The sequence below is a fragment of the Perca flavescens genome, chromosome 2, assembly GCF_004354835.1.
Source record: "Perca flavescens isolate YP-PL-M2 chromosome 2, PFLA_1.0, whole genome shotgun sequence".
NCBI lineage: Eukaryota > Metazoa > Chordata > Actinopteri > Perciformes > Percidae > Perca > Perca flavescens.
Window position 1 is genome coordinate 29,684,223 of NC_041332.1, and position 23,058 is coordinate 29,707,280.

Consider the following 23,058-nt stretch of genomic DNA (forward strand, 5'->3'; position numbering starts at 1 on the left):
TTTTAGAATGCTCTACCATATATGAAAAGAGTATGAAAAATGTAAACATTACAGATTTCAGCTTTATAAAAAGTTATTTTAATTATTATAATGTATCATTTGACTGTGTGAGTTGTTATACGTCTATATTAAATGTTTCTATCCCACAGACATCTCAGGTTTTTATGGCTTCCAACCTGGTAACCCGGCCCCAGCTGATAGATAGCCAGGATCTGAGCAGCGCTGAGAGCCTCTCCAAACAGGTAAACTGCGCCCATCTGTCCGCAGAACACACGGTTGGCATCTGCTGTCTCAGATGATCCCAGGAAACACTTGTCAAACGTCTGCAGCGGGAAGGATGTTGGGAGGTAGGATTTGAGGAAGAAGAAAAAACACAAAAATAGACAATTAAAGATGAAGGGAGGGAGAGTGGAAGGAAGGAAATAAGGAATTTAGACCGAAAGGAAGGGATAAAAAAAGACCAAAAATAGCCAGAAAGAACAGGGGGGAAGGGCAAATTCATTTTAACACGAGCTATAATTGGCAAAACACAGCCTCAAACTATAAGCATACTGTGGCTAATAATGTTCCAGCTTCCTGTGTTCACGGTCAGTGAGGCATAAGCAGAAGTGTTGAGAATGATGAGACCACATCTCAATCAAGTTGCTAATTTGCTTTCGGACATACCGACACATCTAGAGGATTATACTACACTGTGGAGGCGTTTTCATTCCTCACAAATATTTGATTTAAGAAGCTCATAACTCAGCATGACAGAAAGCAATCCTGGGGACTGTGACAGAGCTCATATGGTGATGTGTGAGAGGAGCAGCGTGTATAAATGTAGTCATTTTCCACTACAATACCCCGGCTAAAATGTGAAAAGAATGGTTTCACCCCCCCATGACCTCTGAAAGCAAAGAGTGGGATTAGATATATCTGTGAGCGAGGTTTGCTTTTCAGTTTTTGGTACACGCTCCTGCAGCAATATCTGGTTCTGAAATTGATATTTGACAGAAAATCGGTTACATGCACCCACATGCCCAACCCTGATGTAGCAGCAGGTGGACTTGTAAATATAAAATCTTGCCAAAGGCTTCATGCAGTAATATTTGGGGTTTGCAAGTTCACATGGAACACACTCATCCATAGAAGTGGGCTACATGCTGTAAAGGAATAGTTCCCTTTTGCACCCTCATCTTGGTGTAAGCTACAGATCACCTTAAACTAGATTATTTTATTAGCATGGAAGATTGTAAAAACAAGATTAAGGGCTATTTGACCACTCAATGTTCATATCATGTTACTGAACACTGCTACTTCATTGTTTGAGGTTATTTGCCATTTTGTTTTAAGTCTGTTGCTTGTTCTTTTGCTGCTGTCTTAGCCAGGACTCCTTGTAAAAGTGAAAGTTGTAAGTGCTGGGCTATATCTTGGCTTGGTGCAGTGGCCTCCGCAGATACCACTCTTAATGCTAATAAGCTAACTGGCTGCAGCTTAATATTTACCGTACAGACACGAGTGGTGTCAATTTTCTCATGTAACTCTTTTTGTCTTTGTTATTTTTTGGCATTTTTAGGCCTTTATTTCGGACATGCAGCAAAGGGCCGCAGGTCAGAACAGAACCCGCGGCTGCTGGTTCGAGGACTGAGCCCCGTATATAGCCGCGCGCTCCACCAGGGGAGCTACCCAGGCGCCTTTTCTCATGCAACTCTTGGCAAGAAAAGCAAATAAGTATATTTTGAAAAATGTCAAACTATTCCTTTAACCGATTATCCATGATAATGTTTTCAGACAGAAATCAGAAACTTAAAGACTACTGGGGTCATTTGCAAAGAGCTTAAAATGTAAAATTGTTGCTACTTACGTCACTGGTGTTAACAAACCAGGCGATGTCTCCAAAGGACGCCAGTTCCCCGTTCACATAGCAGCTAATTTCACTGTTTTTCCAGCGGTTGTAGGTGTGAACGAGAGTCACCATGTACCACTGCAACAAGAAAAAGAAGTCTCTCACGATGGGTTACGGCTACTGTATATCTGGAGTATCAATCACAAACACGTGATGGCAATAAGTCAGCATGTGGTGAGAATCTTCTAGTCTACACAATTAGCCTGCTTCCATCGTGTTTCAGGACTCACTACCCTCAAGCTACAATCTCACCTACTTAGATTTCTGCTTTCCTCCTCAGCCCTACAACCACTGAAATAGGTTACCAATGTTACCACAGTGAAATAGGTTACTATGGTTTCTTCCGGACATGAAAGAAGGCATTAAAAATAGAGTGAAATATCAACTAAAATGAGTTCTGGGTCCTCATGAGGTTTGTTGAGGTAAGGTGGTGCCTTCATGCCCAAGGGAAGCAGGAGGCTGTTTCGAATTGTGTCAACAGGCAAAGGATCTCTCTGACTGCAATGGTCTTCAGTGTGTGTGCTGTGCCTGGGAGTATAGGATCATCCTTCTCTCCCGGCACCCTCAGTCCTCCTCCGTCTAGTTTTGCATCTCTCCAGAGTCAGGTTAGATGTGACAGTTCTTGCTTACTGTAAGGTCTTGATTGATTTGTGTGTGCGCATGTGTTTATGTGTGTGCTGATATATGATTTCTGTGATCCATCTACAGAAAATGTGCACGTATTCCGCCTCGTTTGTTTTTATTTCCCCCCGATCGTACCTTCTGGGGTTTGAAGTCGTACTTTACACAGTGCTGGAATCCTTTCCCCTTGGATTTTAATGAGGTCACTATCAAACAGCCACCCACAAAGTGTGCAGAGTAACCCATGCCTTTATTGGTGCGGAAACTGAAAAAGAAAAAAGGGGAAATGCAAACACACAGCTTTAGTTTTCGACCGAGGCTTCACACTTTCATGCTGACTACATTCAAGGGCAACGTGGGTAATAGTGCCAATATATCATATAAACACTTTTAAAAAGGTCTCAAGGGGATAAAGATAGCAAACAATAATTTCTCAACTTCACAGGCTCTTCCCATCATTCTACATGTCCCAGCGAGATGGGGGCCCCCGCGTGTGATTTAGTGAATTAATCTCTTTTTAAAAAGGGCACAAGGCTGAAGGAGCTTTTATTACAGATTATCTCATGCAGCTCGTTGGCCATGTGGCTTGGTTATCATTTTCACAGACGCCCCAAAAGGATCCCTGTTGTATAAATTAGATTTTTGACAGAAATTAATTATTGGTTGAAAATAAGTTTAACCAACCCTCAGCTCCTCAGAGAGGAAGCAAAGGACAATGAATAGGAAAGATGGAGGGAGAGGCACAACTGTTTTTCATCTGCGAGGCTGGAGGCTGCACTTTCTGCAGCGCATTTTTTGGAATTCAAATGCATTCAAGATCCATTTTGGTTATACTGGGGACATGTACACATGCATATGTTCACACTTAAATTGCATGCACCACAATAACACCTTTTATGCAATTCCCCTCTCGATGTGTTATTTACAGTACAAATGTACATAACTTCCTTGAGCCATTTCTGCATTCGATATATATGTTCAAACTAAATTAAGGTTTATGATTACTGGTCAAAGAGTAGTATTGTGACCTACCAGTATAAGTAAGGCTTGTCTTTGTCGACATTGATGTTGTTGAGAGGATCCATGCGGAGCCACGTGTGGAATGTAAACCCATTCTGGTACGGCCATTTTGCTATAGGAGGCAGAGCTATAGCCTGTTTGGAAGAAAATAACAGATAACACGACATGTCAATGAGTTGTGGATCCTGGCTAGCTGTGGAATTAAAAAAGGACCTATAGAGCATTTTAAAATTTACAAAAACACTGTTGGTTAGTACAATACTACAGGTCAGCCTAAAAGCAGAGGAATTTACATTTGATTTGAGCAAAGGAATATCCAGCAAACATGCTATCCCTTGAGAAAACTTTGAAAACTATTGCTCTAAATAATGTGTGTGTGTACCTACAGACTTGTGTGTGTGTGTGTGTGTGTGTGTGTGTGTGTGTGTGTGTGTGTGTGTGTGTGTGTGTGTGTGTGTGTGTGTGTGTAGCAGGGCAGCACATGTGATCTCTTCAAATACACTGCTGAAAAACACAGATAAGTACTAGTAGAGTTCACTTCAAAACATGCAAATTAGTGCAAAACCCACATTGCAGACCTGTGCACTTCTACATGTAAAAGCACCGTCACCATGGCAATGGAGGCTTATATACAGAAGGTGGCAACGCCATACACTACGTAAAGGGCATGACTAAAGCAACGTTCAATGGTGCACAAACTTACACAGCTTCCTGTACGATGCCCATTTGATGCAATGAAAAAGTACATTCATCTTAATGTTACAATAGTTACTCCTACACGTAGATAAATCCTGAAGACTTTACGGTTTTACTTTTACTGTTTAGACTGCTTTTGAAGTATTAAAGTCTGAAAGGATTATCCTGAATGAACATACTGCCATGCCACATCTAATACACTGCGGCAGGAAGAGGAAAAGACAACAGCACACTTTTCAATGTATGTGGTGAACGATGCAGGCGTGAGCAAAGCAATGCTTTTGTAAAGTTTCAGTGCAATGACCTAAAACTGGAGAGTGATATTAAAAGTAGAAAGCAGACAAATTTCACATTGAAATGAATGAAAAATGTTTGATATTTTAATGGGTTTACTGTAACATCGCCTTGGCAATCTCAGATTCTTCTGTGTATTTTATTGTGTATAGTTAATTGAGTTTACTAAGGGCAGGTTGTCTACTCAGCACTCGTCATGTGCCATTCTCCAACCAAAACCTAATCTGGGTTGTTTTGTACTTAAATTAACCATCCTGCATCTCCAGAAGGACAAGGACACAGCCTGTGTGCAGCCTGCTTTTCCATGATACCGATGACGAAAAGCAACGAGGTCGGGTAACTAATGTGCAGGCAAGGTACAACCAACATTCTTAAAGCATGATATGAATAGTCAAAAGCTGAATAGCCCCAACATGATGCATTTAGACAGCTCAATTTATAGATACGTCACAACATTTCAGCAACAGTAGACTATCCTTTTTTAGGCTTGAAAAGAGTCTGCGTTCTAATGGCTGGCTAGAAAATAACTAAGAGAATTTAATGTCTTCATAAGATGAAGAAGAATGGGACTTATTGTACATTTTGGGAGGCAATCGTGGTGGGGTTCCGCATTGTTTGCTTACCATTTTTTGCAGTAATATCTAACAGAAAAATCTTGCTGCTCATGTAATGAAACATTCAAAAGAGCAGTCCAACCCCATTCAGTCATTTCATCATCTACTGTATGTGCAAACACACTTCATAACGTGGGGTTTCTTCATTCTGCGGTGTAGTGGATGACATTATGCAGTATACTCACAGCTGCATTTTTCCCTGGAAAGCTGAAGAATGAGTCTGGGCCATTCCTGTGAGCCATGTACTTCAGAACTGATAAAAGCTTCACCGCATGACGTGGCTGAGGAACAAATACAAAAACACACAAGGATCATGTTAGACTAGTGCTACAGACATATAGTACATGTGCACATAAAAGCATACTTTCTCTAGTCACACACTTACCGTTTATGCATACAGCCACAAATGCATATAAGAAAGTATGGCTTTGGTTCTACTTGTTCTAAATTTACCTCTTATACTCCGACATTGACATCCAGAGAGATTTACACAGCAGCACACTCAGAATTCAGTATCTTAATTTACTTCACAATATACTGATTATTGTGTACAAGCAAAGTACATCCATCACAAATAGGTTACTCTAACACAGAATTCAGATGTAGGTGCTGAATCAGCGAGAAAAGTAATATATATTTTTATGATTTTCAACAAGGTTGTAGGTTATAATGCTCAGTACCAGAGCACTTCACCTGCATGTACCCCATCCACCCTGTCTCCCCAGACATTTCACACAAAAAAAACTAAATAAAGAGCGGAATGGTGGCAAGAGCTGCTTGAAAGTGGGAGAATAAGCATAAAAGCAACTTGCCTAGCCTGGGTAAACCCTGACGAACTTCCAGCAAATTTGAAATTTGCTCACTCTTAGTTGCAACTGAGAAGGGTCTGGTGTCAACCAGGCTACAACTTGCCCTATTTCCTTGACAACTTGATTAGGGTCAGTGATCGATGGGTTACTTTCCTTCTCTTTATCTGTCCTACTTATCTTCTGTACACGTATCATGCATCTTGAGTTCACGGTGGCCACACACCCACCCACACCCACCACACCCACCCACACCCACCACACACACCCACCCACCCACCTCTAATGTTCTTCAATTGGTCAACCCAGCCAAGTCTTAACATACTGAAAAAACTCAATCTCAGGTACAACCTAATAACAATATATAGTGCTGCTCTGGAACCACTGCAGAGTAGTAGTGTGGTTTCACATGATTTATCTGGTCACTGTCACGAGGCCATTGGCCTGTGGGATGGCAGCAGTTGAAGTGTTGCTAGCACATTCCTCACGCTGGTCCCAGACAACCAGGACAGATCACCGTGGCATGACTCCGACTCACCCACTGGCCTTTCTCCCCTTGCAGTTTGCTGAAGAAAAGCTTCAGCTCTTTTACGGTGATGCTGTAGCTGGCGAGCACGCCCAACATGTCCACCAGTAGGTCTGAAAGATAAACAGAATCATACAAGGGTTACATATGGTGCGTTACAACAGAAAGGCCCACACAAAAAAAGCGAGAGGAAGCTGCTAGTGGCTGCAGTTTGCTAAAAAAAAAAAAAATTTAAAATAAAATGTTAGGGATATAATCATTAATGAGGTGGTCCCTGACTTTAGCTAGTTCTTATTGCGTTATCGGTTAAAAGAGCCAACTCACAATTATTACAATCTTTATTGGCATTCTCATAATCTACATATTACAGTGACGCCACAGCTACGAGAAGCTAAGCAGCTAAGATGTATTTAAAAGAAAAGTAGGGTGAGCTAGACCTAAGTTAAAAAAACAACAACATGAGAGAGAACACTCTGGGAGTCCCAGCTACTGTGCAGCCTCTTTCATTAGTTATTACGGACTAATGATGGGGCATGGTGTGACAGATCTATGACTAATGCGCACATACACAACCCTTGGTCTAAACCTTCAAACATAATGATGAGTGAGTGATGAGTTATATCTGGCAGGTCCTTTTCCATGTTAAGTGTTAGTACACACACACACACACACACACACACACACACACACACACACACACACACACACACACACAGTATTTCAGAGCAGCCTATTATGTGAAGACAGGAAGAGACTGTCTGTAAATTTATTGTTAAGTGCAACAAAAAAAAAAGCTAAAAGTTGGGGCATCCTGGTGGCCTAGTTTAAGACATACAGTAGATCATAAACTACAACATCCCAGGTTGAAAGTCCAGTTTGGGGGACCTTCGTTGCATGTCATTCCACATATCTCTCTCCATTTCATGTCCGCTTTCTATGGTCAACTCTCATAAAAGTAATACAATGCACAAAAATATTAGAGAGAAAAAAAAGGATATAATCTTAAAGGATTAATATAAGAGGCATTTGAAGATGTAAATGTCAATCAATAAAAAAGTTGCATAGGTTCTATGAGACAATTCTTAGGGATAGGACAGAGCCTTTGTACTGGGGTGAATATTACTACTGTACAACCATTACTTTCAGCTGTCTAGTTACTGCTGGGCTATATCACCCTCGCTTGACTGCACAAACCCTCTAGGCCACCACTGTTCTAGCTAGCAAACGTTCACTGAGCCGAACACCGTAGGATTAATTCGGACTAATTTGCAGATGGGCCCCAGACTAGACTGAGACTCTGGGGAGTGTACAGGATGATTGTGATGCTTTCACTGCAATACATAGTGTATGCAACCATTGTCCATGGATTCCTGAAGTTGGAGTTCATCTTTTTGCTTGCTCCCCCTCCACACAGAGGTTTTAAGGCAAAGGCTCATAAACAAAACACCTCGTCTGGAAGTGGTAAGGATGCAGTCTTGGTCAAGCACAGTTCAGCAGTGCCAACCCAAAGCAGCTGCCTTTTTCTTTTATAAAAAAAATAAACTAAAATAAAAAAAGGTTTCAGATGAGTTTGATTATATTGTGCTAACATAATAGTACACCGTTTCCACAGGCTGCTGTTGATAAGTACCTGCGATCATGCTGTCAGTGGTGGATATACGCTGGAGCACCTGCTGGATTAGCCCCACCTCAGTGCACGCCTGCAGGTTGCGGACGCTCTTCTTGAGGATTGCGGTGAAGATGCTCCACACCTCGGCCTGACAGGTGGGCTCACATTTGTCCAACAGCTCCACCATGCACACGATGCTCTCGGGCTCTTGGATGATGAAGTTCATCTCCAGGTCAAACTGGCCGCCGACCAACTGGAGGAGGGAGGTGAGGAAGGGAGTGAGGGAGAAAGACGGAGAGAGGGGAAGGGTTTTCAGTCAGTCACTGAGCGATGATTTCCTCTTTTATAACCCGAGAAACATAACCAAGAGTTTCATAAAGGGCATGTACTGTATATATGTGATCACATTATGTGTGCATACATTCAGAAACAGATGATTAATGATGCGTCAGAGCTGCTGCTAGCCAAGTGGGTTAAAAGGTCAAGGGAGAAACACAGGTCTCTGTCAGTCTGTGTGTATATCTGTTTGTCTGACAGTAGATTCAACTGTTTACAGCTAGCCATGAGACATTGTGATAAACAAAAAACAGATATCAAACAAGAAGCCCCGTCAGTAAAACTAACTCCGACATCCAGACAGACACAAACAGTGGGAAGTGTATTTAGAGGTCTTTTGTTCCTGCAGGCACTGGAATCCTAACAGCATCTGACACAGCCTGGTAGACACAGACTATGTTTAAATTAATTTGTACTTATGACCTACAAGAAAATACACAAGGATAAGAGTACAGTGATGTGAACCTCATCGTAATATCTATATTCAAACAGCAGTGGGTACCAGTTTGTATTTTTTACACTCTGTTGGGAGAACAGAATAAACACATTTTCTTTTACAGCCAATTGCACAAGCCTGGATCTTGAATCAAAAACAAGAAAGTGTATTCATGGCAGCAAGAAAAAAAAAGGAATTGCATCCCCCATGTTACTCAGCCTCAACAGTGATCTCCAGCTAAAGCTTGTTCAAGAGCTAGTGGGGGAGAAAGCTTGCCTTGTTCCAAAGGAGTAATGTTCTTAGTGTGTGGAAATAAATTGTATGAGCCATAAATGTCGCAATTTGTCACTTCTTAATAGTTGTGATGACACTTTTATTATTGAACCCTGCCTAATAGAAACAGATCAGGATAACAATGTTGATGTCAAATTAATATTGTGAGTAAGGCTGTCATCATGTTTAGAATCAAGGAGGTGTGACCGGGCAAAAAAGAAAAACATGAAATGATCGCGTACTCGGCCATTAGACAGGCTGGATGTGAAAACAATATGATTTGGTGCAGGGAATGGAAACTGTCCCATTAAAATGAGTTAGGTCAGATTAACTCTGAATGTGCGTGTTGAGTACAAGATAGGAGAACGGGAAACTGGGCTACAGCCACAACATCCTTCAAGACACAGGTTAAAGTGATGATATCACTGACACACACCTCACCTTTTGTCCGTTTAACCTCCTCTCACAGAGATATATAATTATTTTTTCATGTCAAGTATCAACATGAGAACAATGATGCTATCCATCACCTTATACAAGGCCTATTTCCTCTATCCCTAACCTTTATATGGTCTTGTTTTTTAAGATACAATGCAAAACATTTATAGAACATATATTACTATAATATTCACAGCTATTAGAAATACAATTTAAAGTGTCAAATTGTATTAAATAATATTTAGCCGTCGTCTTCATTTAATCTGTCAGTTACTTTAATTAATTGATTGTTGTAATGTAAAAAACATATCTGAAAAGTGCCTATCACAAGTCACCAGAGCCTAATGTGATGTTTACTTACTATGACTGACCAACAGATCTTGAACCCAAAGATATTTACATATCTATATTTTGATATAGATATAAAAGAAGCAAACACTCCGATTGAAGAAACTGAAAAAAGTGAGCGTTTTTGTTTGATAAGACTCATTCGTTTATTCAATTACCTTATTATTTTCCTTTGATTATCTATTCATTACATTTATTTATTTGGCTAATCATTTCAGTACTAACTATGTGACAGCAAATCATCTTCTAAAAATGTGTTTTGAAGCTCTGAAAGGTTGGTTTACATTTTTCATGTTTAAAGTGATGGTTCGAAGTAATTTCACCCTAGGGTCCTTTGCACAATGACCTCGAGCCAAACACCCCCCGAGAAGCTTTTTTCACCTGGGTCTAACATTGGGAGAGTTAGCTTAGAGTAGCGTTATCAGCTGAATAGCTTAGCGCAGGGGCTAATGGACCCACGTTTGTATCTCGTAAATCACCCCACTAATAATGCCCGAAATGATACCAAACTTCTACAGTAGTACAAATAGGTTATGTACTCATAAAACGATGGATTGGAAAGTTTGTAAGTACACCAGAAGTTTATGTAAATAACACTTGCCTGCTGGCTTCTGCTCTCTGTTGTTGCTGCTGTAAGACGAGTGCTTAGGTGCCGTCTACAAATTACCACACCAAAAAGAGATGCAACAAAAATATTTTTTAATTTAACTATTTTTTTAAATTAAGTGCTGTAGTATAACTAGCAGGAGACAAATAATAACTGAGGTAAGTTTGGAGACATTACCTTATTTAATCATTAAATTAATAAATATTTTTGTTGTATCTCTTTTTGGTGTAGTATTTTGTAGACGGCCCTAAGCACTCGTCTAACTGCAGGTAGCAGCAGCAACAGAGAGCAGAAGCCAGCAGGCAAGTGTTCATAAACTTCTGGTGTACTTACAAACTTTCCAATCCATCATTTTAGGAGTGCATAACCTATTTGTAATAGTGTAGAAGTTTGGCATCTTTTCGGGCATTATTAGTGGGGTCATTTACGAGATACAAACGTGGGTCCATTAGCCCCTGCGCTAAGCTATTCAGCTAATAACTCTACTCTACGCTAACTCTCCCAATGTTAGACCCAGGTGAAAAAAGCTTCTGGGGGGGGGTGTTTGGCTCGAGGTCATGGTGCAAAGGACCCTAGGGTGAAATTACTCCGAACCATCACTTTAAGTCACCATTAAAAAATAAAACCCTTACTTTGATTTGTGGTTAAATCAAAGAATTTGTTCACCTAAATTACCCCAAAAAAACATTGTTTCCTCCCTTGACCCTCCTGGTATTATGGATATTTCAAACCATGGATAGCATGGATAGATCCCAATAGAAGTATAGGGAGGTAAAACTGTGACTCAGCACTTTAATTAAGTAAAGATTTTTGCAAAGAGCTAAAAATATACATCTACTGTAATCAATTTATAGTACATGCGTAGTGCACAGTATAAGTAACAGATGGATAAATGGTCAAACAAACGAGTCAAAATATCCACCAGTCACCTGTTAGGGCAACAAGCCAATGTTAAAGTAATAACACATGCACCAATCAACGCCCCACTGGCAACCTCCCCTTTCTTCGTCCCTTTTTTGTCTCTTAGCAAGTGATTGATAAATCACACAGCTCTCTACAGAGTGCCATGTATTAACTGGGGGGGGGGACAGATTGCAGCCAGGTCTGCCATTACTGGATGTGGGGTGCCATTTTGCCACAGTAACAGTTGATTTATGAGCCTGACACTGTGTGTAAGTCATTCATCCATCAGTGTCAATTGAACAAGGAGACAGAGAACAAATATGAGGAAGGACACACAGACACACACGGACACACACACACACTTTGGACTTCCATCACTCCTTACAATCAAAAAGGTTTGAGACAAATTGAACAATTACTTTGCCACATTATCTCATGGTGTGTGGTACTGTTTAGAGTCAACAATACTTCCTCCCCCCCCCAGGTCTTACTACTACTTACATCATTTATGTAAAATTATGAGATTATGTCGATAGCTGGGGTTTGTTGGCTACAGATTCTTGTGAAACTTGTGATGGACAGTGGTCATTATTTTATAAAATACTTTATTTAAAACGTACATTAGGGCGACCTCTCGCTCACCTGGTAGGGTGTGCACCCCATGTAGGCTGAGTCCTTGACAGCGTGCCGGCAGCGTGAGGTGAAAAAACTACCTTCTGATTTGCATTTTGACGTTTTGATACGTGAAAGACGGATAGCTGAGCTGACTGGATTGGAGTGGAGACATTTACAAACTATGATTAGCCTATAGCCTGTAATCTGCTAGCATGTGTAATTTAAAAGACAAATAAAAAGTCTATGAAGACCGACGTTACCGGTCACAACCGAATGGGGTGGCTCATTCAACATCAGTTGGGATTTAAAAAGTCTGTGACAAGCATTATGGTCAGTAATTCACAAGATCATTCTAAAATCTTTGCTTCTGAAGAGCACATTTGGAGTTGCTGATGAGGTTTTATCGATTTTGTTTTGGCAAATACGCTATTACCCAAATATTCAGATACAGATCAAAGCAAGCTGAACGTTTCACCTCACATGTAAAAAAATAAATAAATAAAAATTATGTAATTGATAAAGCAAAGACCCCAATCAATAGAAAGGTGTCTGTGGACATAAAAAATAACTGTCATATTCAAACATACTTTATCCAAGGCAGCACTCTGCTCCAAAGCTGGAAACTATGTACCGTTGTCAGAATACAAGCGTAGGACTAGTATGAAATCTCACTGGCATTTTATCTCACAGCTGGTTATCTTCATGTTGTTACGGAGTATAAAATATCGCAATACACAATCGGTATACTTTAGATTATAAACAGACTGAATTATGCTGCCATTAATCAACTGTGATACTTTGAACCTTGATGTAAATTGGAAACAAAGACCATTGAATGTGTCTATTGGTGCATGGCAAAGAGGTTTACAATGTTTCAATTTCTTAAAATTCAATCATTTACATTACTCCATTTCAGGAACAGGTGTGAAAAGGTTGCCAGCTCCAGCCTCGGCTACAGCCAAGGAGAGCGCTGCCATAAAGCCACTGTCTTTATGGCAGCTAGACACCAGATCCCTGGCTGGGTAACCTAGCCTGGCTGTTCTCCCCTGAGGCCTGCCTGAATTAATCATGGCTGAGCAGCCAAGCAGCCACTGGGCCGTAACACAAAGCACAAACAGGCTTCTACGGTCTCCATGGAGAACAACACTGGAGGATGGCAGGGCTGAATGGGACGCCAGAACAGGAATTCCTATCTATTGCCTGAGCTAAACCTGTATTTCCGGAGACCAATGATCGAGTTAGGATTTTTGGAAAGCTGAGATATGGAATCCAATGTCAAAAATGACAATGTCTGACATGAGGTTAATATTTCTACCACATGCAAACAACTTCATTAGAACCAAGTTTCAGCCTTGTCCATGGGGTGCAAAATGAGGGTTTTGAGGTAAAATGGTTATCGTAATCAATGTTTCAATCCACCTTTTTCAGGCACATGTTTAATTCACACCAAAACGTGAGTGGAAATGCAAGAAAAAAAATATTACAAAAATGCTTTTAGCTTGGCTGACGTGGAAAGTTGGCATATTGAAAAGAGAAGATACAGTAAAGCCTGACAGAAAAGGATTTTTCGGATAAACCTCAATGTCGCTGTACCGGTTCCTCCAATCAACTAAAAATACCACAAAAAAAATAAAAATAAAAGGAGGTATTGAGGGTGTATGTTGCCGCAACACCCTCGTTTTGAGTTAAAACAGGGCCACTTGTTGCATGTCACACCCCCCCCCCCTTCTTTTGCCCTTACCACTGATAAAAACACCACAGGGTACACAAGGTAGGGAAGAAGTATTAGAGTTACTGCTGCTCAAATTACGTAATCTTGAATGAATATATTTGTATATAGCTAGCATGCCCAGATTCCCATTTTTTCATTTCATTATTAAAATGCTTGTATTTAAAGCATGTACTTGTATAAAGATTATGAGTGTAGTGTAAATCATAAGACCAGACATTTTGGCAGAGCAAGAAATTGGGACTAAGAATAGAACAAGTAAAGCTTTAATAAAAGAGCAGAGGTATTTGAGGTCTGAGCTACAAAAAAAACAGACATGTGATGCTGAAGATGAGAGAAAGCATCAATGATGGCAACTTTGTACCAAAGGGGAGGAAATTACCCAGCTAAAAGTAACAGGCAGAAACACTGATGCTGCCAAGCCTGCAGGGTGATGAGACCCACCATCTATTGTGTGTGTGTGTGTGTGTGTGTGTGTGTGTGTGTGTGTGTGTGTGTGTGTGTGTGTGTGTGTGTGTGTGTGTGTGTGTGTGTGTGTGTGTGTGTGTCCGTGTTGATGTTCGTTCTTCAGTTCCCTCGCTAATGAAACTGCAATTAATTCTATGGGTGAAATCATTTGAATATGAAGTAATTTGACTGCAGGAAGACGACAGCAGAGACGGACAATAGAAGAACGCCTGTGACAAATTTGTGCTCACGTCTAACATGTCTCTAGTTTGTCAGATGGCTTAAATCCGGCTTTGAATTGCTCCAAACAATCAGACCGCAGTACATCTATCACTTGATATCATCTGTCAGTTTGGGAGTGACATGACGACGAGTCTAGGGGAAGATCTGAACGGTCCAATATTCAACTGAAGTCTTTTTTTGGTGATACCGGTGTTAAAAAAAATAATAAATAAAGTAAATGCATGGCATGTTAAGGCTACATTAAATTTGACCTTTACAAAATGACTGTAAAGGCCATCTTATGGGTTATAACAACCCAGCTTGACTATGGTTTTCGAGGCAACATAATACTCAACAAATGCGCTGTCAGAGTGGCCATGCTTTCACCACCACCATAGCTGGCCTACTTTTTTCAACAGCTCTTCTAACTGGATCGTTTTTAACGAGCTCTCTTGTCAAACCAAAGGCAATTCCAGCTTATTCTTTCACAAAAGCGAGTCCCCCCTCCACGCCACACAGACCGCAACATCCATCACAGTGACCCAAAACATGAATCGTGATATGACAACATCTTATAATCCCGCTCCCTTCAGTGCTGATGGACACTCACATTTCCAACACACTGATGTGAGACGTTGAAATGGCTCCAGCAGATAATCTGTCCAACTCAAATCCCTCTAGTGCTGCTCACGCTGATATGAGGGAATGAGCTTCTGATGGTGTAGAGGAGAGGAAATAGTGAGGCAAAATGCACGCATCCCCTCATGCTCTGGTTAGAATACATTATGTCCCTAAAATAAGCAACACTTCACGTGAAGCGGTAGCAACATTTAGGATATATGTATGCACAGACTTCCAATGTAAACAAAAAAACACTCCAATGGAGAGGAAAGGACTGCAAGCAAAATGTGGGGTGACAGCTGACTCGTACAGTGTCGCAAGCAAGTGACAATCCCAATTATTTCAGTTGATCGGTTCAGACCTGACAAGACCTGAGGATCCTTCTAACAAGTCTTGAAAAGGACAACAGTGTGCTATAAAATAGAGCTTTGACAGCAAAATGTCTCGTAAAATGTAAAAACACCCATTTATTGTTTAGCCATTTTCTGCATTGTATTTGAGATACATAATCCGTTTCTCAAAACAATCCTAAAGTCATATCCATCCAACAGAAATACACTGGCACATGTCGTGATAAAATGTTATCACACGATAAGGAAAGGATTATCATGAGAACATCTTTCTGCCATATTGCCCAGCTTCTCTGCACAGTCTACAGCGGTCACAACACCCACACACTCCCTTGATGCTACCTGTAATACACAACAATTATGGATTCCTACCCCTTTGATTGCCCTGTATGGCTCGGTACTCTAGCTTCTGTTGTCGAAAACGTTCGCAGAACATCAAACCAACATCCTGCCTGAGCCTGCCACTCTACATCTGTAAGAGCAGGAGTGGAAGTTAAAGTGGTGACATTTATGAATGCCGTGACCATGGAATCCACTGGTTCAATAATCACAGCTCACGACAGCCCTTTTTAACCCAATTCAAGCTCACTTCATATTAGAACAAGTTGTTATTACAAAACAGACTTTGTGAATATTTTACAGTTGTGGCACCAAACAATCTTCTTTTGTGTTGGAAGCTAACATTTAGATTAATGAATAAATGATTATTCAGCTCAATTTGCTCAAATTATTCTTGGGATTTGTACTCATTATTGTTAAATTAATTAATTTTAAATTAGAAGACTGATCATCTGACACTGTTGAGTACATTTTCTCTCAGCTGTCTTCCTTTGCACTACGAGACAAATGGAGAGGGACAGAGGAGAGGTGCAGTATGTGGCGAGAGATATTTTAATAGCTGGGTTTCTAAGAATATCTTCAGAGGGCCCAAGCTTTTCTTTTAAACAATGGCTGACAGTCATTGTTACACTACATTAAACTTGATAATGCCCAGGCAGCAGTCTGATCAACACATCATTTCCTTTGTTGTTCCGTTCGTTTGCCTGAGGACACAGCTTTGGGTATGACATGCAGAAAACCGTAGATCCTCACACACATGGATACAATTGGCCTGCAGAAGTCTATGCCGTTTAGATTACATTAAATTTAATTAGTTTATGCAATCACACATCATTTATCCTGTACTATGCAATCTGCACAGTGTGATGGGAGATACTAAGACCCAAAACAAGAAAAGAGGAAAGCAACTACCGTAAAAATGACCCACAGTATTTCATCCAAATGTAAAAGAGAGGATCTTTCTACTTTACTTGTTGACAGTGTAATATGTGATAACATTTCAAGTCTGTCAGCATTCCTGTATTATTATGCTACCATCCTCCAAAATAACTTCTCAAACTCTACTAAATTCCAGTCCAATACACTGCCCTAACCAGGGGCAGGAATTACCCCAGGGAACTGGGGAGAAATGTAATCCATTGCAACAGTTTGCCATTGGTTCAGCAATCACATACACAAACATGCCCATTTTTAACATTAAGCAAATACAGTACTAGCGAAGCAAGGAGGTGTTTGACAGACCTCTTTAGCACTGTATCTGAAAATCTAGCTTAAGTTGCAGGGTGGCTGCTATTGTCAACATAAGGAAAAGGCTGGGCAGGAAATGGTCCTCATTAGACATCAGACATCAGAGTCCAGGCTTTAGGGCAATCTTTTCATTTTCCAGAACAACTTTGACCGACTAAAGTTGTCTGCTTCTGGAATGAGATGTTCAAAATAAAAAATAAAAAAAACACGAATAGGATCTATTGACCGAATTGCTTTCTACTTCAGAAAATCTTTGTGTGGTCTCTGTCTGGAATAAGATGTCCAGTATTAACAAACTTCATTCATTCATTTTCTGTTAATGTGAGGCGACTGCCAGATAGCAGACATGGACAGAAGTGACTTGATCGTGAGGCAAACAAAGATTTCCAATTTTTTGTGCCAGCAACGGCTACGATTTTAGTTTGCATAGTGGCAGTAAATATGAAGGTTGGCTCTGGTGCAACATGTTAAAAATAGCCGCTGGATCAGGGAGGTGAAGACGGAAAGAGATAAACATCCAGACTGCCTTGATGCGTGGAGGAGTGAAATGAGAATTTCCACACGAAGGGCCCACCCTTGGTTAGTACATAAAGGTAGCCTGTGAAGTTTGTAATGTAAGCTAAACAAACAGCTTTGTCCACATTCAACAATTTTACCAAATCGATAAAGATTGCTTCCCTTTCATTGCAAGTAATGGGGGTCATAATCTACAGTCCTTATGTTGTGCAAAAATGTATATTCAAGATTTTCTGAAGCTAATATGGTCATCCAGCTGTGTTTTTAGTAGACAATTCCCTCCTTGTTTCCCCAGACAGTGTTTCCCCTGTTGAACTGCAGTGGAAGATTAGTAATAAAATGAGGGAGTTTTATACAAAAAAAGAAAGTAAACCGAGCCAATGGTAGCCATAAGCCTAAAAATGAAATGTTTCATAGCTGAGGTGAGCACCAACACCATGAAAAATGACACTGTTGTTCTCAAGACACGAGATGTGACAGGATCTGGGCAGCTTAGCACCTCAGCTAAACAATTTCCTGTAGGAAACCCTGAATGGGGAACCAGGAAACTGTCTGCAGCAGCATATCCTATCACAGTTGTTCCCCTCCAACCAGATTCCTGAGGTTGGTATTGAATTATGTCATGTAGCTTCCTCAAATCCCTCCATAAATTCTTGTCAACAAAGTTCTCAAAAGCTACTGAATACATCGCTGGTTGCAAATGCTAGTATAATACCTGCCAGGGAATCATTTTGAGCACACAAGTGTGATTAGGTACTTCCATCCTGATGTGGAGGCAATCACTTTGACAAAAGATATATGGTTTATTTAGTAAAGCATGTCTTTAAAAAGGGCTCTATTTTAACAATCTAAGCGCAAAGCGTGAAGTGCCTGGCGCAGATGCGTCACCTATTACCTTTAAAAGTAGAGATGGCCCAATACCATTTTTTTGCTTCCCGATACCTGAACTTGCGTATCAGTCGATACAGAGTACCGATCTGATACCAGTGTCATATATTTTATTATGTTTTAACAATTTTATACTACTATCCCTGTATGGATGTGATATTATTTCTATCTTTGTTGTTGGTCTGGCTCAAGTTAAACTCTTAGTGAAACATGAACAAATACAAACAATGAATGCCACAGAACTTTCTTTTATTATCCAGTTTGACAGTCAGTTAGGCTATAACAGAAAAAGAACATAAATAAAAGTACTTTAACATAGATTTTCTTAAGGGCTTTATTACGTGGCATCGGAACGGTGCATAAACTCCAGTACTTCCCAATACTGTTACCAGCGTTTTTGGCAGTATGGGAGGAGATACAGATACTGGTATCGGAACATCTCTATTTAAAAGCCAGGCGTGTTTGTATCTTGGCACACTGCTATTATGATGGCAGATTTGCTAAGCAGGAAGGAGAGATTTTCAGGAGAAGAAAGTGATCTACTTGTGAAGTGAAAGCGGGCTGTGCATGAGCCTAGGCGTATTTTATTAATGTGCTGTTAAAATAACAATGAAATGCTGCGTTACTGACTTTACACCAGGTTTTTGTTGGCCAATGGCACAATCACTTTCCGCTGCCTCAAGATAGCAATATGCCAAGAATGCACCTGAAGACACCTCCCTGTAAGAGCAGCACGCCCATGGGTGCACATGGCGCAGGTGCATTTGGTATGTAAACAACATGGGCGCTGGACCAGAAACTGATAACTGCGTCAGTCTTAAACTAGCAAAGACACTTGCATCGGGCTTTGCGCTGCAAGATAGGGCCTAACAGTTGATTTTCATTCTATACTGAGATTAACTGAAACCAATGGCAGCATACAAGTAAAATAACATTGTGCATCAATACGGTTTATAGTTCTCTTTATGTTTATATTCTATACACCGAATGAACGCCAGTAAAGTATATGCAATTTGCAAGACTAAAATATGCAAAAATGTCAACTTGGTCTTTTATATAGCAGAAAGACACAGAGCCATGGTTTTGGAAGTTTCAGAGAAGGAGACAGTTGCCTCTGGACTTCAAAACTTACTGTTAAACCTTGATGACTTGGGCATAATTCAACGAAACATCCGTGATGTAAGCTGCCAAACTGATAACCCCGGTGATGTTCCAGCCTGAACAAACTCGACCTTTTAACATTTACAATAGAGGCTTGTGAGCAGGTGCTGCCTGTCTGATGGTCCTGTAGATGTATGATGCATTCACATTCTGACTCTTTATGTGTTACTGCATTATTCTTCCGACATGTCATCAAAGACTCCTGGATGTATGTTTGATGTGGATTTTGGCAGGACAACATACCAAATATTTGCTGGTTCCACCATCTAAAATGATTTTCTGCTTGTCAGTTGAATATTATAAAAAGGGAATCATTTCTTATTGCCCACTAAAATAAGCAACTCAAAAGAATTACTTTTGGCTATGGTAACTTTGGCATTTGTGCTGAGTGACTGGGCCTGTAAATCTATTGTTTTAACGTTCCCCTAGTATTATTTAAGTGTCAAGAGGGGTGAGGTCTAAAGGAAGACTGAATATTTCTCTTATCAAATATTGTCAGATCAAATATGCTGAAATGTTGTGCATTCTACAAAATGTTTCAGTGCAACATAATCCATCAAGGCAAATTTCTTGCAAGTGTTACTTACTTGGCAATAAATCCTTTTGTGATTCTGATAAGATGGTTAAATGCAAATGGTCTTGAAAAATCTATGGTTTTAATCAGAGATAACCTCAACAAACAGCTACTCCCTTCACTACCTGTTATAAAATAAATCACACAGTTAATAAGCTAAATGTATGCTTACTGCCCTAAGAAGCTGTTACTAAATTATTCAGCCCGATTGAAGGAATAAATGTCACAATAGAAGTACACTTGCCAAAAGGTTTAACATAATCCTTTTACATCTGCCCCAAAGTGCTGTGTTTCAATTTAACGGTATGCATTCAATACGTCAACTAATAAACATTAGTTTCACAACATGCCGTAATCCTATCAAGAGTACAGGAAGATACGCACACACGCACAAAATGCCTACTCTGTGGTTCTGGCAGGTGATTAAATATCTGGGTGTGGATTGCATGGCCTTCAACTTAGCCCCATATATCCCAGACAAGTTCATTAATTTAGGCTATGCACACTCCACCTTCCACAACCTTTCCTCATCCTCCTACTTCTTCTTCTTCTACTTCTTCACCTGAAGCAGAGCCTGGAACGTCAAAGAAATGCACACAAACCAAAACATAATCTTTCAAAATAAAAGGGGGGCCTATTGCAGCTACCCAAACTTAGTTGTATTTTTATGTAAATAATTAGGCTTAAAGAAGACACTGAAATACTGTATTAGAGTTTGACATTTAACTCAACTTAAATAGTGTGAGCAAAGCTTTGACGTTTATACAGGGCAAAAAGAAGTAAAGGATGCCACTGAGTTTATTCAAGAGCAATTAACTGTTTTAGTGGCTGACATTTTAGCAATATCATGGCACTCAGGAAGTGAAGAGTTTCCTTTTGTTGCTGTGGGCCACTGATACCTTACAGTATAGCAGGTGGTAGTTCTGAGTGCAAGACACAGATTTATAAGAAACAGGAACTTGTACTTGAGGACCTTTAACAGTAAATACTGTGTTACATTTTATAGTGTGGGGTTTATTTATGGACTGCATCTCTTATGTGTTGCCTGTATTCCCTACAGGTTGCATGCCAGACCTTGGCAACAGATGAGTTGCTGATGCAGAGGGTGTGGAAGTAGGTCAAGGGTAAAGGAAACATCTAGTGGTCGGCAACCAAGGGACAGTTTTGTTTTTTTTTAGCAACATTCACTGGACAGCCAACACAGACCGCCCCCCACCGGGCACATCTGCGTTCCGGAGGCGCCGCGGCCATTCAAGTCACTGTTTGGTATTCCATCACCCGCGTCACGGCACGTCCCAGAAGCATGCGTGAAGCGGCTCTCCGCTCCCCTAAAGATACACGGCAGGTCTATTTTCACGCGAGCCGTGGGGGCGTTTCGGACAGCTGCACAGGAAGTAAAACAGCAAGAGCGTCAATTTACCAAAAAGGTACCACCCGATATCGTACATGTCTCCTGTGCAACAGCATGGACAACGAGAGATTCATCTTGGAGGTGGAAAAACAGACACCACAGATCCTTTTGGGACAACGCCAGAAAAGAGAAGGCATGGAGTTTAATTGCAGGAGTGCTTGGAGTGGAAGGTAGATACTAGCTTAATAAACACGTGATTGTTCTTTCAAGTACTTGTAGAGACAATAAATTCTGCGAGTTGGATAGGCAAGACACTCAGCTTCTTAGATGCTCCCGGTATGGTATGGCGCGTGACAGAGGACGGAACAAAGCCGCGGCACAGACGCACCCGGTGGAAACCCTGGGTTACAGGTGCAGTGAAGATACAGGCCTCCATGTTATGCATGCTCATTTGTTTCAGTATTATTTTAATGTATTTGATTGTGACGACCCCTCCCAATCTGCCTGCCTGTCATGTTCTGCTCCTTTGTCTGCAGGTACTGTTAGGTGGAGCTGGGAGGGTCGTCTGTACCTGGCCATCTGGGCGTGGCTTACAATAGGCATAAAAGACTGCCCTCCTGGGAGTCTCACTCTCTCTCTCAGCTGGTACTACTGTATCCATCCACCATTTTGTTCTTGGTTTGGTTTTGTTACACCTTACAACACACATCACACCATTCATTCACCCATCCACGCATGGCAAACACGACTGATGTCTTCTACATTTACACACCCCACTATTGCATTTATGTTGAGTTAAGTTGTGTTATTAGTCCATTTAGTTAAATAAATTACTTTTTGGTTACTCTGTGTGTGACCTCCCTTTTTTTGCCGGCCTTGAGCCAGACGGTATCATTGATTTATTAAATTGTCTGATAAAGTTTGAATTCCTCTTGCCATAGCTTTAGTTCCAACTCTGGGTTTGTACATCAGCCTTGCCTAGATCTACCGCCCTGCACATGTAGGCTAATATATCTAGACATAAAAGAACTGCTATGCTACAGTCAAAGCCAGAACATTTACTAATAATTTAAAGCCATTATCTCTCTCAAAACAATGTAAAATAAAAAAGGATGATAATTACTAATAACTTAAGAGTCACTGCATCTTGTTTGTAACATAACTGCTGTTAGAAAAGAGATCAATCTTGTAATTTGATTTTGGGAGACACAAATGTCTCTTGGTTAATATGATCCTCAAAATTTCAAATTTGAATAAAAAAAAAAATGAAGCAGTTTCACCTTTTTATCGATTCTATCGATCCTCATTCCAGCACCATGCACAGTCCATATTACACAGCAAGGCACAGTAATAATTTGCTCGGCTTCATGGTTACATTGTTATACATTACAGATCTGAAACCAGCCTAAAAGTTTTGATGTAGCACATTAAGAAAAACTTCAGTCTAACAGGCCCCGTTTTATGTTTCCCATTCAGACTGATATAAGCTTACACAGTAACACCCCCAAATTTCCAGTCAGGGAAGAAGTTTGGATTGTTGTCATGACACCTGGTCTTGGATACACACATTGCAGGTGTGCAC

General features: G+C 40.5%; 1 protein-coding gene across 1 annotated transcript in view; it reads right to left on the reverse strand.

Annotated features, from left to right (window-relative positions):
- The window catches only part of lrba (LPS-responsive vesicle trafficking, beach and anchor containing), a 194,805-nt gene that overhangs the window by 161,367 nt on the left and 10,380 nt on the right, over positions 1–23,058 (reverse strand). The window contains exons 2-8 of the mRNA XM_028592089.1: positions 8,096–8,327; positions 6,478–6,578; positions 5,319–5,414; positions 3,542–3,663; positions 2,648–2,774; positions 1,847–1,966; positions 177–323 (exon numbers count right to left, since the gene is read on the reverse strand). Of these exons, the coding sequence (XP_028447890.1) occupies positions 177–323; positions 1,847–1,966; positions 2,648–2,774; positions 3,542–3,663; positions 5,319–5,414; positions 6,478–6,578; positions 8,096–8,327 (945 nt within the window). The remainder of the gene's footprint in view (positions 1–176; positions 324–1,846; positions 1,967–2,647; positions 2,775–3,541; positions 3,664–5,318; positions 5,415–6,477; positions 6,579–8,095; positions 8,328–23,058) is intronic.